We start from the raw sequence: 21,401 nt of genomic DNA on the forward strand, positions 1-21,401 counted from the left end.
AGGAATATCTCGTAACGAGCAGTGGAGAATAAGACCATGGGGATTTAAATAATAGGTCACTTCTGTTTTCTTTTGAAACAAATTTTATTGGTGACCTAATGATTTTAAAGGTTTCTTTATTGTGCATCAATTTCTTCCCGACACTAAATTCTAGTGGTGATAGAAATTAATTTTTGTCATATTTTGAAAGTGCTCAACGCTATATTTTTATGGGTGCTCTCTTGCTCTCTCTGTGTGACTCAATACATGGCCTTTTGACCACATATAACCGTTAGTCTATTTATTACAAATTACTTTTAAATGTTAGTCATTGACCGGTCTGATTACATTAGTCTTAAATTTTGATAAAAACATGTAACTCGTAAAACTATTTAGATCCCTTGAAAAAATAGTTATTGATGATACATGAATTTGTGAATTGACTGTTACTGTATCTTTGAGCCTCACTGAAGTAAATTCTGAAGCTTTGATCATGGTTCCTGAGAATTGTACATTCAATCACCTGAAAATTCATAAGTACGTACTGTTTAGTAGTTCTGTAATTACCAAATATTGTTGTACTGAACATGTTAATTTTTGTCGACTGATAGTAATTTCCTGTTGGTATTAAATACCTTTAGTTTACTATTTAAGCACTACGTCCTTAATTTATAAGTAGGTGTTACACGTTCGTTTTCGGCTGAAGCATAGAGATTTAAAATAATTATGATGTTGAAATTTCACAGTAATTACCTGTGGTGAGTAACCAATACACTTACTGTAAAATTAAATATTTTATCTTCAGTTCAAACCATTCATAACAATATAATACAATTCCATACTCTATACTTTAAATTTGAGTTCTTGATTTTGTCGTGTTGAAGATCAAGACATATTGGGATTAGTAGTATTTCGTTACGTCATTTCAAATTCATATCTGGCGTTGCGATACAAATGTGTTCACGTGACATAGGAAAATTGCACATCAACGCACTACCCCGAGTAGTGGACGATTATTTGAAATGTTTTGATGCTTCGTGTTTGTCACATAACCTCAAGGAAGACGGCATTTAAGCTCATTTTATTACTCCTATCGGTAGAGAATCTTGTATTTTGTTAAAAAATCGTGCGCATCATGACAAACATATTCTACTGTCAATCGAAAACTAAAAAATTACTGATAGATCATTTTCACGTAACATCATACGAAACGTGTGAAAAATATAGTTCAGTAAATTAGTTTGTGCTCCGAATAGAACTACTTGAGATTTCACACCACAGCTTCAGACAAAAGCTGTTAAGTACAATTTCAGTGAACAGCTGAATATTCAACTTTTTGACCGTCTGATTTCAGGTCTAAACTATTCTAAACTAGAGAAACAGCACTTTTCAGATACCTAGAAATTTCTATCCCACTTATGAAAATGGTAATAATAATCCTTGTGATGCTGTTGCGAAACAACAAGAAGTTTATTATCAATTGTGAATCACTCTTCTGTATTGCAGAAACCACAGACCCCCAACAGGAACAGTTCCGATTCATTCAGATAGATGAATTATTCAAAAAGCGCTTTTAATTCTTCTTTGAGTGTTAGATCTTGTATTTCATGTGTCAAGCTCCATCTTCGTAGCTCAAATCAATTTTGTTACTCACGTTGCTTTAACTGTAGAAAGGTTTAACAAATACACGTTTGTAGAAGTTTAAAGTCTTTTACTACTAAAACACTGAATTATAGCGGTTCAAGACCAGGTTATTTGGACAGAAGGATGGATTCATTGTCGCTCACTCCCGCTTGCATCATTACTTCATATTTAATGCAAAAATTACTTACTATCACATGCGAATCCCATTCATTTACTGTTGATACAGATAGCATAGAGCCAATGATTTCTAAGATAAATTTCCTGTTTCATTATGATAATGTCCGTTTAAAACCTATAAATTCTTCAGTCACTGGCCACCAGTTACCCAATATTGGTACAGTCAATAATCCATTGAGTAAGTAAGAGGGTATTTATATCAATATTCCATTTCTGGTTAGAGAGTACGACCCATCTATGCTTGGGTTAAAGAGCCTTAGCTTGCTATGCGTGCGCATCTCTTTATGTACTAATTCCTCGAACAGTACCTTAATCAAAGATCTGGTCTTGCAATGCTCAAAGCCTGTAGCAGGTATGAAAATTACCCAGTACATTTGGAAGTAAAGGGACAGCCCATTTACACAAGAAAGTGTTTACCGAAGACCGGAGCATAAAGTACTTCAATAACTGTAAGGTCCAGGGATAAGAGAGATGATACTGACTTCTTCAACATAAAGAACAAAATGCACCTTGACTTTAGGCCAACAGTCAATATATATCACTGGTGCCTAAGTATTCAGTTGAAGTAGACATTGATCAAACAACCGATATCGAAGCCCAGTTCTTCTACTCAGGAGCTGACTTCCACGAGCGTGGTGTGACAGACCCACGTGCACAAATCCTCATGACAGCGAAGGCACTACCGAGCGATTTTAACAGGTACGCCACACCTAGTATGTTTACTAGTGATGTTTATGAACCTCACGAAATTTTAAAGGAGGCTATCATTGAACGTGGAAACCTAACCGACTGACAAGGATCAGAATGGTTTTTCCTTAACATTGAGTTGTAACACGACTCAGTAACAGAAATATTGTTAGTTGTTCCGGAGGCCATTGGTTAACGGACCATTGACGAGGGTCCGTCTGTACACTTCTTGTCAAAGCTCCCCAACATATGTAGGTGGTTCCTATCACATTTTAAAGTGACTCCAAAGACAAACTAACTACATCTGTCACCGTATTCCGGAGATCACAAGGACCTCCAACGTCAAGGTGTATTCTGTCGAAGAAAATCCTCAAACGGCACAAAATGATGTTACGGATCTCTGTCATACGTTCACTCGTTATATTAATATTCATTGTAATCGTATACTCTCTCAAACTCCCAAAATAAGCTCGTCATGAAAATGATCTGCCTCTAGACAACAAGAAGCAGGCAAACTTGATTGGTATCACGATAAGTATAGCAAGTCTTCGGGAAATTGCAGAAAACCCTGCGGTTTTCCGGGATGCAAACAGTTCGACACAAAATTTTCTTTGGGAAACTTCCCCATCGGCACGCATTGATGGTAACCGTTGCCAGAGGACAAAGCCATCTGGTGTTCATCAGTGATGTGATAACGGAAGTTCTCTATCTCTACGAAAAGGAAACAGAAGTGAACGTTCTTTCTTCGAATTTCAACGACCATCTGCAGAAGTTTGTTCTCAACTTACAAGCGGAAAATGGAAAACCAATCTCTACTTACGGTAAGCGATATGTTTATACTAAGGCGGGTTTATGCAATATAATTCACTGGCTTTCGTTGTTGCAGATGTTTCTATGCCAATGATTAGCATGAGCTTGCTACACCATAATCCACTCATCGACAAGTGCGAAAGAAGTTTAGCAGGTGGCAATGCTAAACTATGTGTTTGTGTAACTTCATTTTCTGTTTGTAGATTATTCCCGATCACTGTTAGGCATATAAACGACCCATAATGTCAGCGGATATTTGACAAGTACCCCGAACTGTACCAAGCGCGACCAAAAATACCGCGTGCAACCAGCAATGACACACACAACATCGTGGCTACAGAACTACCTGCGTTTTCGAAAGTGCACCGACTAGCTCTCCAAAAGCTAAGGTTGACCTAAAACGAATTCTCCCACATGAAAGACTTGTGAATTATTCGAAAATCAAAAGGCCCATGGGTATCTCCCTTGCAGATGGTCACTAAAAAGGACAGCCTTGATTAGCGTCCAACTGGTGGCTACAGCGACTAAATGCGAAAATCATTCCTGATCGTTGCCTTACATTCACGATTTAACAGCCACCTTGAAAAGTAAAACTGTCTTTTTGAAAATCGGCTTGGTTGGAGCGTGCAACCGAATTTCCATCGGTGCCCACGACATTCTTAAAACCACCATCATTACCCTCATTGGACTCTACGAATTTTTGCGAATGGCTTTAGGCTTGAGGAACGCTGCACAAACTTTTCGCAAGCTCATCGATGACGTCTTTCCAGGTCTCAACTTCGTATATGCATATTTAGATGACCGCTTGATAGCATGTCCGGACAGAGAATTCGGTATGCAGTATGCCGACCTTGTTTCCGAATTACTGAAAAAACGGTGTATTACCGCAACCATTTAGAAATGTGAAATGAAAACCAACTTCCCAGATTTTCTTAATCACATTATTGATGTCCATGGAATCGACCCTCTAAGAAACAAAGCGGCGGTCATTTTGGATTATCTAGAACCTGCCACAGTCAAACAATCAACAACAATTAACGTCCTGGTAAGTTCTAAGTGATGGTTCTCGCCGAATCAAGCATTACTCTTGAGATTCTTAACAGATCAACTTCGTGGAAGTGAGAAAATCATCAGTTTGGATGACAACTCCAAGACAGCACTCGCCAAGTCATCAAGAAACTAACTATGCATGCGCACCAGGAAATTAAAGCACCCATTGCTACCTCGGTAGATGAATCGGACTTGGAAATCGGAGGGGTCTTAAAACAACGAGTAGACAGCGCTTTGCAGTGATTCCTGTTTTTATAAGCATAGGTAATAAGAGATTCCGAAACTACAACTAGCGACGACGCAGTCGAAGGCGATGAAGATCAGTCATAACACGCCTGGCAAACTTTGTCATCCGTCTCAAGACAGTGGCAAGTCAGAGAATCGAGGTACAACACACCTGGCAAGGAATTCCTAGTCATTTATTGTGCCTTATGGCAATTCCAACACTGTTAAAGACTGGTAATTCACTCTATTTACCGACCATAAACCTCTTAAATACTCTCTTCGCCGGTCTTCAGGCTACTGCTGCCATCGAAAGTCTTCGAAAACGTTTCTTCGACAACTCTGAAACTGCGGATCCGACAGAATGGAAAAGGCTAGGAAACTACTATGTGACACACCCGCAGGTGAGGATCGACATTAATGGCGAAACAGTAATGACGTGATGTTTTTAATACGTCACACAAACTTACTCATACAGGTTTTCGTGCAACTATTAAGTTCATAGCAAAGCGTTTCTTTGGCGTGGTGGGTACGCTCCTGTGTAAACTGTCGAAAGTCCAAGGTGATAAGACACAACAAATGTCCTGTGAGCTCTTTCAAAACTCCCGACGCTCATTTCGACCATGTCCATCTTGATACGGTAGGATCCTTATCAGATTCAAATTGATACGTATGTGTTCGATCATTCTTAAGTCCAGTGTTGCATGCAGACTATCAGCTCTTGTCCAACAAGGACAAACAGTTGTTGAAAACGGTTTGATGAACTGCAATTAAATTGATTTCCGGAATCCCAACGCTACGGTTTGACTAGAGACTGAAAAAACCACGTCTATTTCCCTTGTCATATTGAAGAACTTGAGGTGATTTGATCACAGTTTCTAGATTCCTTAATAATATCCTTACATCTTGTATTCCATTTTTCCTATATTCCGAAATAAAGAGTCATCGAAGGAACTTAAAAATAGTCCACAGGTCTGCAACAGACAACTTGTCAGCCAATTGCCGATTATTCCACCAAATCATCAAGGAGTAAAATTTCTTACCTCATCATGTAGTTAAAAACCCATCTACAGACAGGTTGTAAAGAGAGTTTGCTGGATCTTGAAATCACTGTTTGAAAGACTGATGGAACCTTATAAATATTTTTCGTTTCCTAGACTGAAACTGAGAAAAAAACTGAAAATAAACAGGCCCAAATCACTTATATCTAACGGAAGCCATGTTTGACCAAACGTTTTAGGCAAGTTCTGATGACATGAAACGTAATCAAACGAAAAGTGATACAGAATCCTCGCAGGCAGTGTGTCACTTTAGTTTCCATAACTGGTTAAAGCATCGAAGAACAGGTCTGTGTTTTATTGGATATTGTACTTAGAAGCCGCTTGATTTGCAGGGCTTGTTACAATGTTCGGACAAGTCCTTATAATCCAGGTTGTTGAGGTTTTGGAAAATTTTCCAAAGGACTTCCAGTTTACTGTTAATAAGTCATGACCCACCAATTTTCTGAGGGCTAAGTGTTCTGTTTGTGTATATATCATCTACCTTTAAAATGACCTTGATCAGTAAATAGTATAACCTTGCTAATGTAAACAGTTCTGTTGCAGCAGTACATTTTGATTACAACCGATTAACATATACAGTAAAAATAGTGATATTACCTGCCGATCCGAGAACGATTGAATACAGAAAGTAAATTTTAAAATAATCGTTTTTTGATACAAATGGACGTAAAAAGCTGTGTTTGCTGTACACCAAAAGACTATAAATTCTATCACCAAAAGTCATTTTTAAGCTATGTGTACTGTATGCAAACAAGGATCAGCGAATAATGGAAGAAAGCGCTATACGAACTTAGTTACTTGGTGTTTTGTTTAATACTTTCACATTTGTATCGTAAACAGAATCTCAGAGTAATGTAACTTATATGCTTTTGTCATCTTGTATTAGTCTTGTTTTTTACCATAATAGCGTAGATTTGACATGTGGTTGGTGATGCGTTCTTAAGCGTTTGTCAGATAATGCAGTGAACTTTTTGAATATAGTCCGAATGGTTCTGGACGGAATAGAAGCTTTCGCTTAACGGGCTTCCGTATCTAGTAGTAAAAGATCACCGATACCTCCATTTAGGAACCTAGGTATACTAACTATTAAGGAGGAAAAAGGAAGAAAAATCGATAAATCATAGTAAGATACTGTCTTCAGTCATTAAGAATATATCAAGTTGCCTCTTAAAGGACTCCTGGAAAGTCGCTTTTACTAGCCCAGTTGGCAGTGAATTCCTTCATTTGATTGCTCTCAAGGGGTAACAGGTGTGTATACAGTCCGTTTTGCTGTATTGTCTCTAGTTTCTGGGTGTTACCCCTAAGGTTTGTGTTGGAGCTAGACTTAAGTAGGTGTCTAAGAGGATGTCTAGAAGTGTTAAGGATACAGTCAACCATTAGAAAGTCACCCCTAAGACGCCTATACTCTGATTGGTAAAGGAATAGTGATTCGAGGCGCTCTTCATAAGGTTTGAATTTGGGTCCCCGAACTGATTTCTTGGCTCGCCGTTGTATACGCTCCAGGGTGTCCCTATCCTTTTAGAGTGGGGGAGGAAATACTATGTTTCCGTATTCTAAATGGGGACGAATAAAACTGTTGAAGGTTATGTGGAAAGTTCTTCTATCAAACTGGCTAAAAATGCGCTTCAATGTTACCAGTGCAAGGTTTGTTCATAAGGCATCCTCGTCTCAGTTAGAGTAAGACTTCAAATCGTAGGGTACCAAAACTCCTAAATCTTTTTCAACGAGGGATACTTCCAGAGGAGAGTTTCCTAAGTTGTAACTGTAGTCTGCAACATGTCTCAGACGGACTACTTTACACTTTTAAGTGTTGAGAGTAAGTTCGTTGTCATCTGCCCAACTTTGAAGACGAGTCTGATCCTCCTGAAGTGCCAGCATGTCCTCTTGGTTGCGTATCTCTTTCTAAAGTTTCATATCATCAGCAAAAAGTAATAGGTCAGACGATACCTGTTGTGGAAGGTCGTTTATATAAATCAAGAAAAGAAGAGGCCCTAGTACTGAACCCTGGACGACCTCACTAGGACATTCCATAGCCTGGGAGACAGTGAAGTTAACCCTGACCTTAAAATGTCGATTTTTTGGATATGAAGTGAACCAACCAATTAAAGGTGATTCGGCACTTAACCGTTTGAGTCTATTGATAAGACATATATGGTTGACCCTATCAAAAGCTTTTCAAAAGTCAATGTATATGACGCCAGCCTTCCCCTTGATATCAAGGATGGTTGTCCATCTGTCCACCGCAGTCAGCAGGTTGGTTATACATGAGTGACCTTTTCTGAGACCTTGCTGTTTGGGTGAAAAGAAGTTTATGGATAATAATTAATCATGCATACTGACACATATCAGAGACTCCATAATTTTTGAAGGTAGAGAGAAGTGCTACTGGTCGGTAGCTTGAAGGGTTGCTGCATCGACCTCCTCTAAAAATTGGTGTGATGTGATTCAGCTTCCAGTTTTCTGGTAGTGTGCCTCGGCGTGGCAATTTCGGTAGCATCACGCCAAGCGGTGTTGCCAAGATTGAAGCTGATTCCCTCAGTATAGCAGATTATAAACTGTTGTATTCGTTAATTAGTCTAAGCATTCTTCTTTGCGATCATGAGCGATTGTCTCGGACTTAACGACGTTTGGACAGCTAATTAGAGCTAAAGTTTACATATATATTTTTTTTCTGAGTCACGTCCCGCATACTTTCCGCCTACGATATGCTATTTAATCCGTGCCGTGTTCCAGAGAATCGATTTTTTCCATAACAGCTGTTGTTCTTTGCACCTTTTTACCCAACAATCAAGTACCAATTATATTTAGCATGTAGCTCAAGCGTAACTTTAGAATAACCTTTTTTTATTTTTTTGGTATCCTTTAATGCGAAAAAGTAGAGTGAATACATCTAATGATATGGAAAAACGCGAACTTTTGCGTGAGGCTACTAGACGTCCTTTAGATGATGCAGCTAAAGAAAGGAGACAGAGAAAAACTCTTAGCTTGCTGGAACAAGATAATCACATTGAAGAACCCCACTCAGATGTGAAGGGAACGAAGAGACCACAATTTGGAGATGAGGTTTGAATAGTTCTTCAGCATCAGCTTACTACATTTTGTTTTAGGATGATGTTTCAGCTAACAATAAGCGCCGAAAAAAGAAACGCATATCGAATATTCGTGCACGCTGTAGGAAAACGTTCGAGATTTTACTGGATGAAGAATATCAAGCAACCAAAGGAGGAACTACTGGTGCCTGCTATTTTACGGCTGCCGTTCCTCCGAGCAGGCTACCTAGGAGAAAGTTTTGTAATGTCTGTGGTTTTCAAGGTCTATATAACTGTATAGTTTGTGGTCTACCATACTGCAGTAGGAAGTGTTATGAAATACATTCAGATACACGATGTATGAAATGGGTCGCTTAAATAACCCTCGTAATATTACGATCACTTGTAAATATATTTCAATCCTTAAACATTAGCTCTAACACATTGTTTTGGATTTATTTGTATGTTTCATATTCTACATTGCACTTATAATCCTGGCTTATGATTAAACTTCACTTTTCATTCGTGCAGTCAGTCAATTACGACTATATTATCCACCTTACCGTACGTAATATTTTCTAACTACAGTGTTAAACATTTCGATATACTTCCTGTCTTCTAAAGCTAAAATTAGGGGTTATCCAATGATGATAGTGTTTGCTTTATTGAATGATAATTAATTATAAAGAACAACTCACTAGCCACCCATATATCCGTGAAATTTCCATGAACAGTATTTGTTGGTTAGGGGCTAACGATATCTCCTGACCGCTTAAAACTTAACAGATATATCCAATTGATGTCTACTACCCAACGGTTAAATAAATAATCCAGTCTACTAAGTACATATTTTTGTCGTAAAGCTGTACAAAGAAAATCACCTATGCTAGTTCATGAGGTGTTACATTTCAGTTACTTACACGTACCATGCACACATGCAGAAGTGATTGGTAAGTTTCTCACGTCTACGTTTCGTAAGCCCAATGTAGTGCTTCGCGTAAGATGATTCACAATCTCCTGATGTACATCAAGTCACGTTCCATTTCGTTTTGTATTTACTAGTTAATAGTGTATATTGTCCGAGATTAGACCCAATTCGTGGGTAGAATAAGTCCCCCACATGTTTATAAATAAAATTAGTGAGAGAGTAACGAAAATTATTGGTCTTCAAGATTATTCTATTGAGAAGCGTTATATTCACAACTACCTGATCGTAGCTACTCCTTTCACTAGGTGGTCTGGCTTGTATGTTGTGGTAACTCAACAGAGCTATGTTGAGGTGATACATGTCATCTTGAGATGCTATTCAATATCACATGCTAAATTTGTCAATCACAAACCTTGTAGATTCATATCCCGCGTCAACTATCCCGTCCATAGTCTAGCGTTGTAGACTTGACCAAGTATACGTTATGAGATGCACAGTTAACTTTTAGCTTACGTAAGCTACAATCCTATCGGTCCACTTATCTGCAGACTTTTCTCTGTACTTTGTCTTGAGCCCGAAAAGAAGTCACTAGCCAGGCTTTTATCATTACTTATCTCAAGCACATGTGGGTTTATACACAGACGTATTGGACCACATTACACTATAAAATAAATTAAGAATTAAAAGCCGTATAATAATGGTTAGTGAGTTGACGGAAAGATTAAACGGAACATAGAGCTAGTAATCGCCCCCAAATGCCCTGGTACGGCCGAGAGTGGGGAGAGTTCGCTCTCCCTCTCGAAATGCTCTCACATGGCCACGCGAATATATAACCTCTGCCAGAGAAGTCCTACTCACTGCCTTCTCGTGGCGAGGGTGTTGTTTACGAAATTGAGAGGACGAAACGCGAATATCCGGCGCTTTAACCGGGTCGGTAGACACGGAAAGTTCACCTAGGGGAGTCGGAAAACCCTGATTCCAAACCAATGGTGAACATGGGCTCCAGTATCCTGAAGGAACAAATGGCTTGTGAACCAATTGTTGGTCACCGGCTACCATGGGACTGCATCTCCTCACGATGCTCCACTGCCTTGTGGACTAGACCTTCAGGTCAGAGGCTCCGGGTGTGGCCCCTTAAGAAAACCATCTGCTTCAGTTTGGGCACCTGGGCAGTATCACATCCCTCACACAAATCAAATGAGATTTGTGTGGCGCATATTTATCTGGTGCTTCCTTGTACCAATATTTATGTGTTTAAATAAATAAGAGCTAGTAATCCAGTTATATGGTAATCACGCAATATGAGTGTAAACAGTATTAGCCCATTAAAATAGTTATGGAAGTTACTATTTTTCTAGTTTTTGTTCTGACACATCAAAACACTTGTTCCTTTGGGTACTACCATGTCAGAGAGGTTTGCTAGGCTTTTATAATACTAAAAGCAACAATCAGAAGTCTGAGAGAGTAGTTGTATTACCCATGATGCTGGTGTAAGACAACAGCAGGGTGTTTCCCCAGACAGCCATTATCTGCATTTTTACAATAAAGCGAAGGGACTAGAGGAGATCGGTCTTAAAGATAACACACATCACCTCAGGAATTTCCGTTGCTGGTGGTAAACCTGTTAAGGCGCGGATTTAACACATCAAAAACTGGAAAGTTATTTGTGGCCCACCTCAAGCAATTGTCCTTCGGACTCTAAAGCCGCGCTCCCAGATTGCTAACTTACATACTTACGCCTACTACCCATTGTGGAGAAGCATAGATCTCCCACCAGAATTTCTCAACCATCTCTGTTCTGGTCCGTTCCTTCCAGTTGTTTGAAATTGATATTCATTCCTTTGATGTCTCCCTTCAATTCTCAACTTAATGTATCCCTTGGTATTCCTCTTCTCCTTTTCCCTTCACGATTCCAAGTATGAACTTGCTTTGTGATGCAGTTTAATGGCTTCCTCAATGCATATCCTATCCACCTTCGGCGTCTTTTCTTAATTTCTTTTCCAGATGGAAGTTGGTTTTTTCTCTATCACAGTAGGTTGTCGCTGATGATATCCGGTCAACGAACCTTGGGTATTCTGCATAGACAGTTGTTTATAAATACTTGTACTGTTTTGATAATAGTTGTGGTAGTTCTCCAAGTTTCATCTCTTTACCAGATTACTAGGATCGCTACTAATCCAGTTTCTTCTTCAAGTACCTCAGAAAGAGGTCAGTCAGCTACAACGTAGGACCAGGCACATTTATGCATCGGTCCAAGTTGCCATACCTCGTCAGCACAACAACAAGAACACCGGATTCATAGAAGCAGTTAATTTAGTTGTGCTAGTATGTAAAAGAAAGGTTGTATATAAGGATATGGTATAGGAAGGAAAAAAGTTATGAAGCAATTTTAATCTCAAGGTTTAAGGGAATACAAAGAGTGTATACACCTACACCATTGTGATCGATTCTGAGCCACGTCACACAGAGTCTCCAACCATTGGTTACGATAGTTACGCGGACCTCAACCAAGTAGTCTGCATCTGCCAACATGGCTCAGACTAGAAGTTAGTGACTTCAAGCACTGATGCCACGTTTTGGTTTGGCCGCCCCTAACTCTTTTTTAACCAACCCAAACACTAATCAGCTTTGCGCGTCGTGCTAATCGATGTTCAGGCATACGTAACACATGACGCAACCATCTCAGTCGATGAAGATTCACAACCTCATCAACTGATTTACCATCATTCCCTAATACCCTGTGTCTAACCTCACTATCACCCTGTGATCCCAGCAGATGCGAGCAATATTTCTAAGACATCTGTGGTCAAATACTATTCACTTGCGAGCATCTACTTTTAATGGCCATGTTTCACAGCCGTAAAGTAGAACAGAGCGAACTGTTGCGCAGTATACTGGTTCCTTAATTGATAGACGGATATCTCGTCTTCGCCATAGGTGACGTAAGTTGGCAAAAACCAAACGAGCTTTTTGAATCCGTGTTGAGATTTCGTCAGACACCAACCCATTAGGGCTGATCAGACTTCCAAGATAAGTGAAGTTATCGACGCGTTCGACTACTTCACTCCCTATCCTTGCTTAGTTCAGGTGTTGACGCAGGCCAGTCCTGGAGTAACAATTTACATTTGGATGGGGAGAAACGCATCCCAAACATCCTGGTATTATTACTCAGTTCTAACAGAAGACTGCATTTTGTCAGAAAGAGGTATCCTTCTGTCATATGGTCGACGGAGATGTAACAACCTCCCGCACACCGTTAACACTTGAGATTATCTTGTGTGTTGGTATTTTCGACTTAACTTTCAATTAACTAAGCTTATTTACTTCATTTCACCCAGGATTCGATCATCACTAAATTCTAGATCATGATATTGGTTACTACTCAGCTATCATTCAGTGTAACGATCTAAATCCTGCAGGTCAGTAGCGGCTCAAACAGCTCAATAATAAAGTATTTTTAAATGGCACTGGGTGAATCACGTTCGAATTTCGTCCTGGGGGGGCAATTTCCTCCAAATTTCAAGGACGATGTGTTGGCAAGTCCCAGCTAGTTAGTAACTTCTGTTCAGGTTTCTTGGAAATTACCGTCAACAACTGAGTTCAGACATACCAGTATTCCATGGTGTCTTTTTTCATGAAAGTAGGATGACGTTTGTCTCAGCTGATGCCATACCGTCTCTCAAGTTCAAATCAACTCATATACATATAGAGAATCACCGTGTGATATGATACTGACGATCCTCATTGTTATTACTCTTGTTCAACTTTGTCATAGATATAATAGTGAAGGTGGTTATAACTACTTTCGGTTTTCTTATATAGATTTCCCTTGCTCATGGTTTATCATTAAAGTCGTAAGCGGGTTAGTTCTGTCGGTGAGCGTGATTTTCAAACGTTTTGTGTTATCATCTGTATTACTAAAATCGTAGTAAGTAGCATATAACTCGAACATAATTTTTATTTATTTATCAATCAAAACTAATAGACATATATACATTGTATCAATGAGTAGATAATACAAGTTAGTGATTGCTGTTTTAAGAGATCCATTTTCATTCATTGGATATTTTTATGTATTTTGACAATAATAATAATGTACTAGACAATTAAGTTCAAGCATCTGATGGTGTTGACTTTCCATCAGAAGCTATTATAATTGTTTGCAAATATTGAAGTATATCAGAAGGGGCTTTTGTGGATATTATCGTAATTTTAATACTTGAGATCATGAGTCAGTAAGGCAAAACGGCCATCCAGTGCTTCCAGGTTTTCCATGGTGGTATAATTTCAGTTGACTCATGATCTCAGCTATTAAAATATTGAAGTGTTTACATCCAGGTCTCCTTCAAGTAGTAATGTCATATGCAAAATATTTGTGTGAAATTACAGTCTTGAACTTTGGTACTGCACTATTACAATGAAAAATACCGAGTTGCCTAAAAGTTATGTGGTGAATCACAAAAGGTATAAAGTGAGCATATCGTCAGTTAACTCTACTGTATCTAGCTACATTGCTACTTTCAGTGAATAAAAATTTTCGTGCAATTGGTTCCCTTCATAAACTTAAGCGAAAAGTGAATATAATCGTATATAAATACTTTTACTCTCTTTGCCTAAGCACATGCGGAAAAAGTGTAGTGCAACACATCAACGAGCAACTGGAAAATATGTAATTGATATGACTATTCTCTCAATTTAACATAAAACAAACCATCCTTTTTTTAAATGAATCGCATAATGCAATTTTTGATAATTTATCGACTTTTACCTTCAATTTTCATGTTATATCTCAATCTTGATTTCATGTTGTCTGGCAAACGGTTTGTTAGTAGTATGTGGAATGTTCACGAAAAGAATTAGATACTCTAGACGAACATACATACATATAACTGATAGGCGCAAACTTTACAAAGACAACTTTCTCAAAAGTGCGATAAAAGAAACAGTTTAGTCGCTTCATGTGGCATCCTTATCTATGTGGTATTTGAAGCGATTAAGAGTTCACTTACTCTGTGAACGGAACGAAGACTTGTGACCAAAGCTATCTATTCTGACGCGTTCCAGTCCCACTAACTAGAGTGAGAAGTCCAAGTTCGAAGTGGGGAAAATATATTCCGTAAGCAGCCAGAAGCACAAGCTATCACAACAGGTACAAATCAAACGTATATACACAGCATAGAATTGTCCCTGGGAAGCGTTATAAAATAGCAAACTAAAAGATACAACGAACCGATAGCGTTTAAGATCCTCCCAAGTCGGAAATACGACGTGAAGATGAAAATGGCGCTTTTAGCGCGAAAACAAGAAATTTCGAATTGTTATATCTATTGACTGCGTTCTTGCCCAGTTAATATATATGAACGTGATAAGACCGCCAATCAGAGAACAGTGAATTTATTGATCGCCCAATGATACACAAAAGCCGTATGAGTAGTCTTGAGTACTTATCAGTCCTGCTATCTGCCTAACCCAGCCAGTTAAGTCCAAAACACCAATGACAGCCTCTGCACTACGAATCATTATTCTCAAACATACTGGGTTTATATACCAAACAGACTGACCACATCGTACAATAAAATACAAAATAACATTTGTACAAGATTTAGTCAAATGTGGCTGTGAATAGGGTGAACAGTAGTTAATGGACTAGGGATAACTCAAGAATGGTAAGTCGTATAATAATAGTCTATGGGTCGAAATAAAGCTCATAATAAGAGGGATACGAATGTGGATACTTTAGTTACTTAACAATTATACAATAGGAAATATACATATCACATTGGCCCATCAATAGTCCTCAAAGTTACCAATCATAAATCTCCACGGGATATAACACGAATTTTTTAAATAACATTACAAAGATAAGGCATTCACCAAGTGAGTCCTGGGAATCTAACATCCTCAACAATCTACAGTTTGTTCTAAAGGCAAATGGTTTTGATGTACATTTATCGTCAGAGATTGGTTAAATAATGTTTTATCGCTAAGAATGCACTTGATTATCTCTCTAGCAATACCAAGTGAATTCTCTACGTGACAAGTTTTGTTTCGTGAGGTGATGGAAATTTCATTAATGAATTAGTCTTACATAATAAATGACCCAAGTTGTTACTTTAAGACTATCTATTATCTTACAATTTGACTGTTCATTTCCAGACAACGGGTTTTACTGATCATTTTCAAAAGCACACACATTTTTTATCCTTTTATATTATGTAAGTCACTATGAAGTTTTATGTGAAGCTGTTATATCCTCTGAATGCTGACTTGCATTTAGTACTTAAAACCCTGATTCTGACGAAGCATAGTGAAAACACAAATAGTGTTGACATGGGTTTATTTGACGACGGAAATAAATCAAGATAGTATGTGAATACACCACTTTTTTATTATTTATTTGCATTGAGATTAACAGTCGGATCTACGTAATTTAATTTGACCGACTGACTCCTAAAAATGTAATTGCATGTCTCAAACGATTGGGAAAAATCCATTTCATGAGCCATTCACAATTCAATAAATTAAGTAACTGCTCTCCATATAAAAAAATATCTTATTCAGAGAACCTTTGAAGAGAACCCGACCAACAAGCTATATTTTAGAAATCTTATTACTAAATTTTCAGTTGGAACCTTTAGATGTGACATTTTTATAATTTTAATGTTTTCAGATAAAACTGTGGTCACTTGATGAAAATTCTACTTGGAGCTATCTGTTGACCGGGTTAGAATCTCTTTTCTCTGACAGATCTCCTAATATTCCTGTAGTGTCTTATTATCTATAAGATGGATTATAAAGATACACCCAAATACTCATCCTTGTTAGTAATTCACTTTTCTAAATTACAGTAAATTCAGTATCCAAGTATTTCATTTATACTTTGTCTTCATGTAATATTTCATAAATAAACTTGATAACTGGATAATAGATATATATTGTCTTGCTGAAAATCGTAAATTATCTAACTTACTAATTTTCTGTCAGAATTAGTACATTGAGATAATAAATAAAGGTTGTTATTATAGTTCTTTAGTGAATCCTTGGACCTAAAATTGTGACATTTGATGAGGATATACATAACGGGTAAATTATGCATATATTTCCGAAGCAAGCTGCTAAAGTTTTACTTTAGTAATCAACAACAATTTGTTTTTACGTATCAATATCTATGAGCTTTTTCACAGATTTTCCTTGTTTTGTTTTCCTATAGTATCGCCGAGATATATGTATTTAGTATGGTGGGCGAGACTATAATTTACAGATGATTTTTGAGCGACGCTAAAGTGAGCTTGAGAAAATTCACACCAATAGAATTTGATGAGGGTTATAATTAAATGTAAGGAATTAGTGTGGTGTGGTCTACTTATATCCATATAAGTAGTATATGGTGTTGGTCAGGCATAGAATGTATTTTGGCAGAAGACCGATGAGGAAAGAACTGAAATGAAGCGCAATTGGTAGGAAGATGCATGAATAATAGAATTAGACAAGAGAAAGTGAAGATTGAGACAATTGGTTGTTAATTTGTAAATTAACTGTTCATTGTATGGTTATCAAAATTTGCCGAGATAGTCTGTAATTTTTGCTTAAATATATTCGACTGTCCCAATTAGTGTTCTATTCACTACATTAGGATTTACTGTTGGACGTTAGAGCTTGCATCACGAACTATGCAATTGAGCTTTATGAATAAATAGATCTCGAGACAAAATCCAGAACCTATCTTAACTAATTGGTTCGTCCAGAAATTGTGGTCTCACAGTATGATGTTGATATAGTAATCGTTATTATCGATCTCCTAATGTCATTTATATTCCCATCCGCTTACATTGTGTCACTTACTTGGTAACTTCATTTACCATGCTAATGACTAAACCCTCTTGTATTTGGAAGCCAAGTCATATGAACAAGGTACATTACTAAATTAAAAATATATTGAATTAATATTGAATTATAATTATGTATATCTTTGGTGTATGTTTTATAAACTGGAATATCACCATTTTAACCTTTAAGCTTCCTGATAAAGAGATTCGTCATTTATAACGAAAATTATATTGACCAGGACTGGTTGTTTGACAAGTAATACGGTTATATCTTAATTTATCACACACATACGCACACATAACCATGTCATTTGTCGCGGAAAATAAGATATATTAGCATTTATAAACTTTTGAATCAATATTTCCCACTGACATTTCAAGAATCCATGTTTGGGAACCAAAAACTTTCAGTTTCTTTCTTTACAATGTAGTGAACCCGGCACATCAATGTGAATAATGTTGTATAATTTAAAGAAAGATTCAATATTTTCCATAAATGAATTAGATGTTATTTACACTGAGTTCTAAGGTAAATCGACGACATAGAAAAGAGAATGAATTGGCGTTGTTGATCGTTCTGTATTTTGGACAGATTTTTCAACACGAAAATATACTTTATTAAAGATAATTACACACAAACACATTACTGTACTATGTGCTTCTATGCATACTTTATTTATTCAATGATTCAATATTAGCTATTATCCGGGCCAAATGTTGGCACTTATCCCCCATCCCACCCACCTTATTTCTTTTTACTTATTTTATGATACTTGGATACGTGTTGCTAAATACAACAAAGCAAAAAATGTTTCTCATTCTAGTCCGAATTTTGTGTCCATATATTTTTAGGAGAGGTTTGTGTGCTACACTAAATATTGCTGTATGAAAGGCAGGTCGAAAATATCGAATAAGAAACACTAAGGTACCATTAAAAAATACAATAAAAAAGTGAATCGTAATGTTTGTAGGCTAATGTAAAAGCATAAGTTTTAATATTTGTTAACTGACATTATATATATGATAGAAAGGTAGATATACATATGTATTTATATGCACACTATCTCAGCAACATAAGTACATACCTGAACTGCATAATATGTATACACACCTATATGAATTGAATAAATATGAATAGAGAGGTGGGCTATTTTTATATTCATAGGTGTACATTGTTTTGAATACAGGCTTGGGCAATAATAACCAGTATATCGTCACACTTTATTAAAGACAATAATAAAAGCGCAAACAACATACTGGGTGCTCTTTAATTAGAGCCCCATAAAAAGACCAAACATAAGATATCGTTATTGCTAAATAATATGTATCTGTATCATTGGACTATGAACAATCAATTTCAAGTATATTTAACTAGTTTTGTGTGGATTATTCTACTATCTAACACTCCTGTCAATGGCTTTTTAGAGAGATTACAAACAGCACCTCAGGGTAAGTACAACTGTTTTAGTCAATGTTCAATTTGGGGAGGGGGAAGTGTTTATAAATCTGCGCAACGTCTATGTGTTTTTTTTCATATTAGTATTTCAAATTATATTCTCAGCTAGACAAGGACATATTTACAAGTAAATCATGTAACTGTGATCGGGTTTGAGTTTTATGATCAATTTTACCTAAAGTTATAAATAAATATAGTTTAAACGACTCAATGGTATGAGTTTTTGTATTTCTTTGCATGATATTGATATAATTAATTCAAAGTGCTTATATATGGTTATATTTTTTATTGTTCTAGGAATCAAATTCATGTTATAACTACAGCTCTTTTGTATAGAACCAAATTATACGTGTACTTAGATCTCCCATTGCACAATTTTTCTAAGCCATAGAAATTAATAAGTACTTAATTTACTGAAAGTTCTAATCTTTAAGGTTAAAAATGTGTTTTGTCTTCAGAAAACAAACTGGAAATATTAAATGCGTTTTGATACTCTAGAAATTTACAGAATAAAAATCAAAGTAGAAAACCGCGGTTGAGATAAACTGAAATACACGTTTTTTTATGAATGTTTGCAATGACCATCATAAATTGTTTTCTTTTCAGCAATTCGACAGTTATGTAAAAACAGGATAAAAAATCTAGATGATGAGTTAGCCTGAACGCGCTAATAATCTCAAGATAGTTTTTAGTGTTGAAATGCTATAATACTTGTTATTCAACAGTCTTTACTTCAGAGTTGTTAGCTACTTTTCTTATGACATGCGGAAGGCACTAAGTGGATGTCTTGAACTAGTCGGGTTTTGTTCAGATAACTTCTAAATGAAGAGAGTAAAAATGTTCTGATGGCTTATTAGATGTATACTAGGATAAAATCTAAAAGTAGTGATAATAATCCACAAATAAAAGGCAAATCAAACATCGAAAGATTGAACTTTCTGTAATCATTTTGAAAGATGCTAAGATTTCCATAGTTTGTGTAGGTGTTTGTAAGATTACTAGTTGTTCAAACAAGCATTAGCTAATGAGTTTATTTGCCCAAAATGATAATAGACAAATTACGTCATTAAAGCCGATCAGTATGAAAATAAGGAATAGACCTTTAAGAGATTCATTAACAATTCAAGTCAAAGATAATTTGAACTAAATGTAAATTTCTATATAAGTTTAGAGATTTTGTAACGAGATCCTTAGTAAGCGAAATTTATCCAGATTCATTTTAGTAGTAACGAGTCTTTTATCAACTAATTATCGCTTATGAACCTGTGTTTACAGTAAAATATCATACGATTTGACTTGTATAATACATTTTGCCGTTTTTGTTTATAAAAGGAAGTCATGAATGAAAACTACGTGTAGATCTGCGCTAGGTAGATGAGAAAATTTGACATTAGTTACCATGTTGCACCACTATTCCCTTTATGACTACCGAAAATTTATGATAAATGAATATAACAGTCCATAGGATTTCAAACATAAATTCCTCTACTCATTTCAAAACTGTAAAAACAAAGATCTGAATACAATATCATGAATTCACTTTGATTTATGTACTTCTTCAACAACTAAAGAAAAGTTTTAACACGTTAACTTTAATCCATAAAAGTAAAAAAACTACCAATTAATACGAGTACTTATCTAGTGATTTATCCCAATAATTAATTCATTTTGTTTAGATTTACATAACCCCCAATATTTTATTCAAATAATCACCAAGGTTAACTAGAGATTGACTTAGTTTCTTTCCGTGAATTTCATTCACGACTTTCAACATTTAAATATGAACACCAGAGATAAAACTGAATTGATAAACATTTAAATTGATAATTAATAAACGATCTGGAACACATCGTATGAATAGGAACTGCATTTATTTGAGTCAATTACAAACTGATTGACACAGAATAGTGAAGGTAAGAGGATGAAATACAGTTAATTACAGTCCACAGCCAATAAGATTAGTCACTTATGCGTCAACTTGAGCCGATATTCATTTGTATCAGGTTCTTACATTGTTTATGACTGAATGGTTGATGTTTTAGTTCACATACTTTCATTTATATGTCATTTCAACAACCTGACAAGTATTTAGTATACAACTGTCTGACTAGAAAAAAATTAATTCAACTGATGCGAATCAAATTGATCAACTTTGCAACGAATAATATGTTAAATGATTGGAGGAAAATGAAGAATATGTAACTATGTAACGCATATCAGGAAGTCTGAACTTTCTGAGAAGGCTTGCACCAAAGAACAATGACTTCCTAAGCGGAAACCATTTGTTGTTTTGAGTGTTCCCGGGAACCTTTCAAACAATCTTATGCTGGGGAAGACGAACCCAGTGAACTAAGTATTGGCATGAGTAAGTTTTGTGTAGTTCCAATCATTTTCCGTGTGGTCGAGTGGTCTAAGGCGTTGGATGGGGAACCACCTTTAAACGTCGCCGGTTCGAATCCCACCATCAACATACATATTCACAACCACCAACATCACATTATCACATCACACACAATACCCACTATCACATAC

At 36.6% G+C, this 21,401-nt stretch overlaps 1 protein-coding gene across 2 annotated transcripts; it reads left to right on the top strand.

Moving 5' to 3' along the window:
* Positions 1 to 5,939: 5,939 nt before the first annotated feature.
* Smp_103830.1 (hypothetical protein) lies at positions 5,940 to 9,166 on the top strand (the record flags this gene model as incomplete). Of its 2 annotated transcripts, XM_018794282.1 has the most annotated exons (3): positions 5,940 to 6,000; positions 8,507 to 8,693; positions 8,738 to 9,037. In XM_018794282.1, the coding sequence occupies exons 2-3, from the start codon at positions 8,529 to 8,531 to the stop codon at positions 9,035 to 9,037; spliced, it is 465 nt and encodes a 154-aa protein (XP_018648710.1). In that variant the 5' UTR covers positions 5,940 to 6,000; positions 8,507 to 8,528. The 2 variants fall into 2 exon arrangements, with proteins under 2 accessions (XP_018648710.1, XP_018648709.1); XM_018794281.1 differs by lacking the exon at positions 5,940 to 6,000 and having other exon boundaries at positions 8,485 to 8,693; positions 8,738 to 9,166.
* Between the last annotated feature and the right edge of the window lie 12,235 nt (positions 9,167 to 21,401).

The sequence above is a fragment of the Schistosoma mansoni genome, chromosome 1 (assembly GCF_000237925.1).
Source record: "Schistosoma mansoni strain Puerto Rico chromosome 1, complete genome".
In the NCBI taxonomy this organism is placed as follows: domain Eukaryota; kingdom Metazoa; phylum Platyhelminthes; class Trematoda; order Strigeidida; family Schistosomatidae; genus Schistosoma; species Schistosoma mansoni.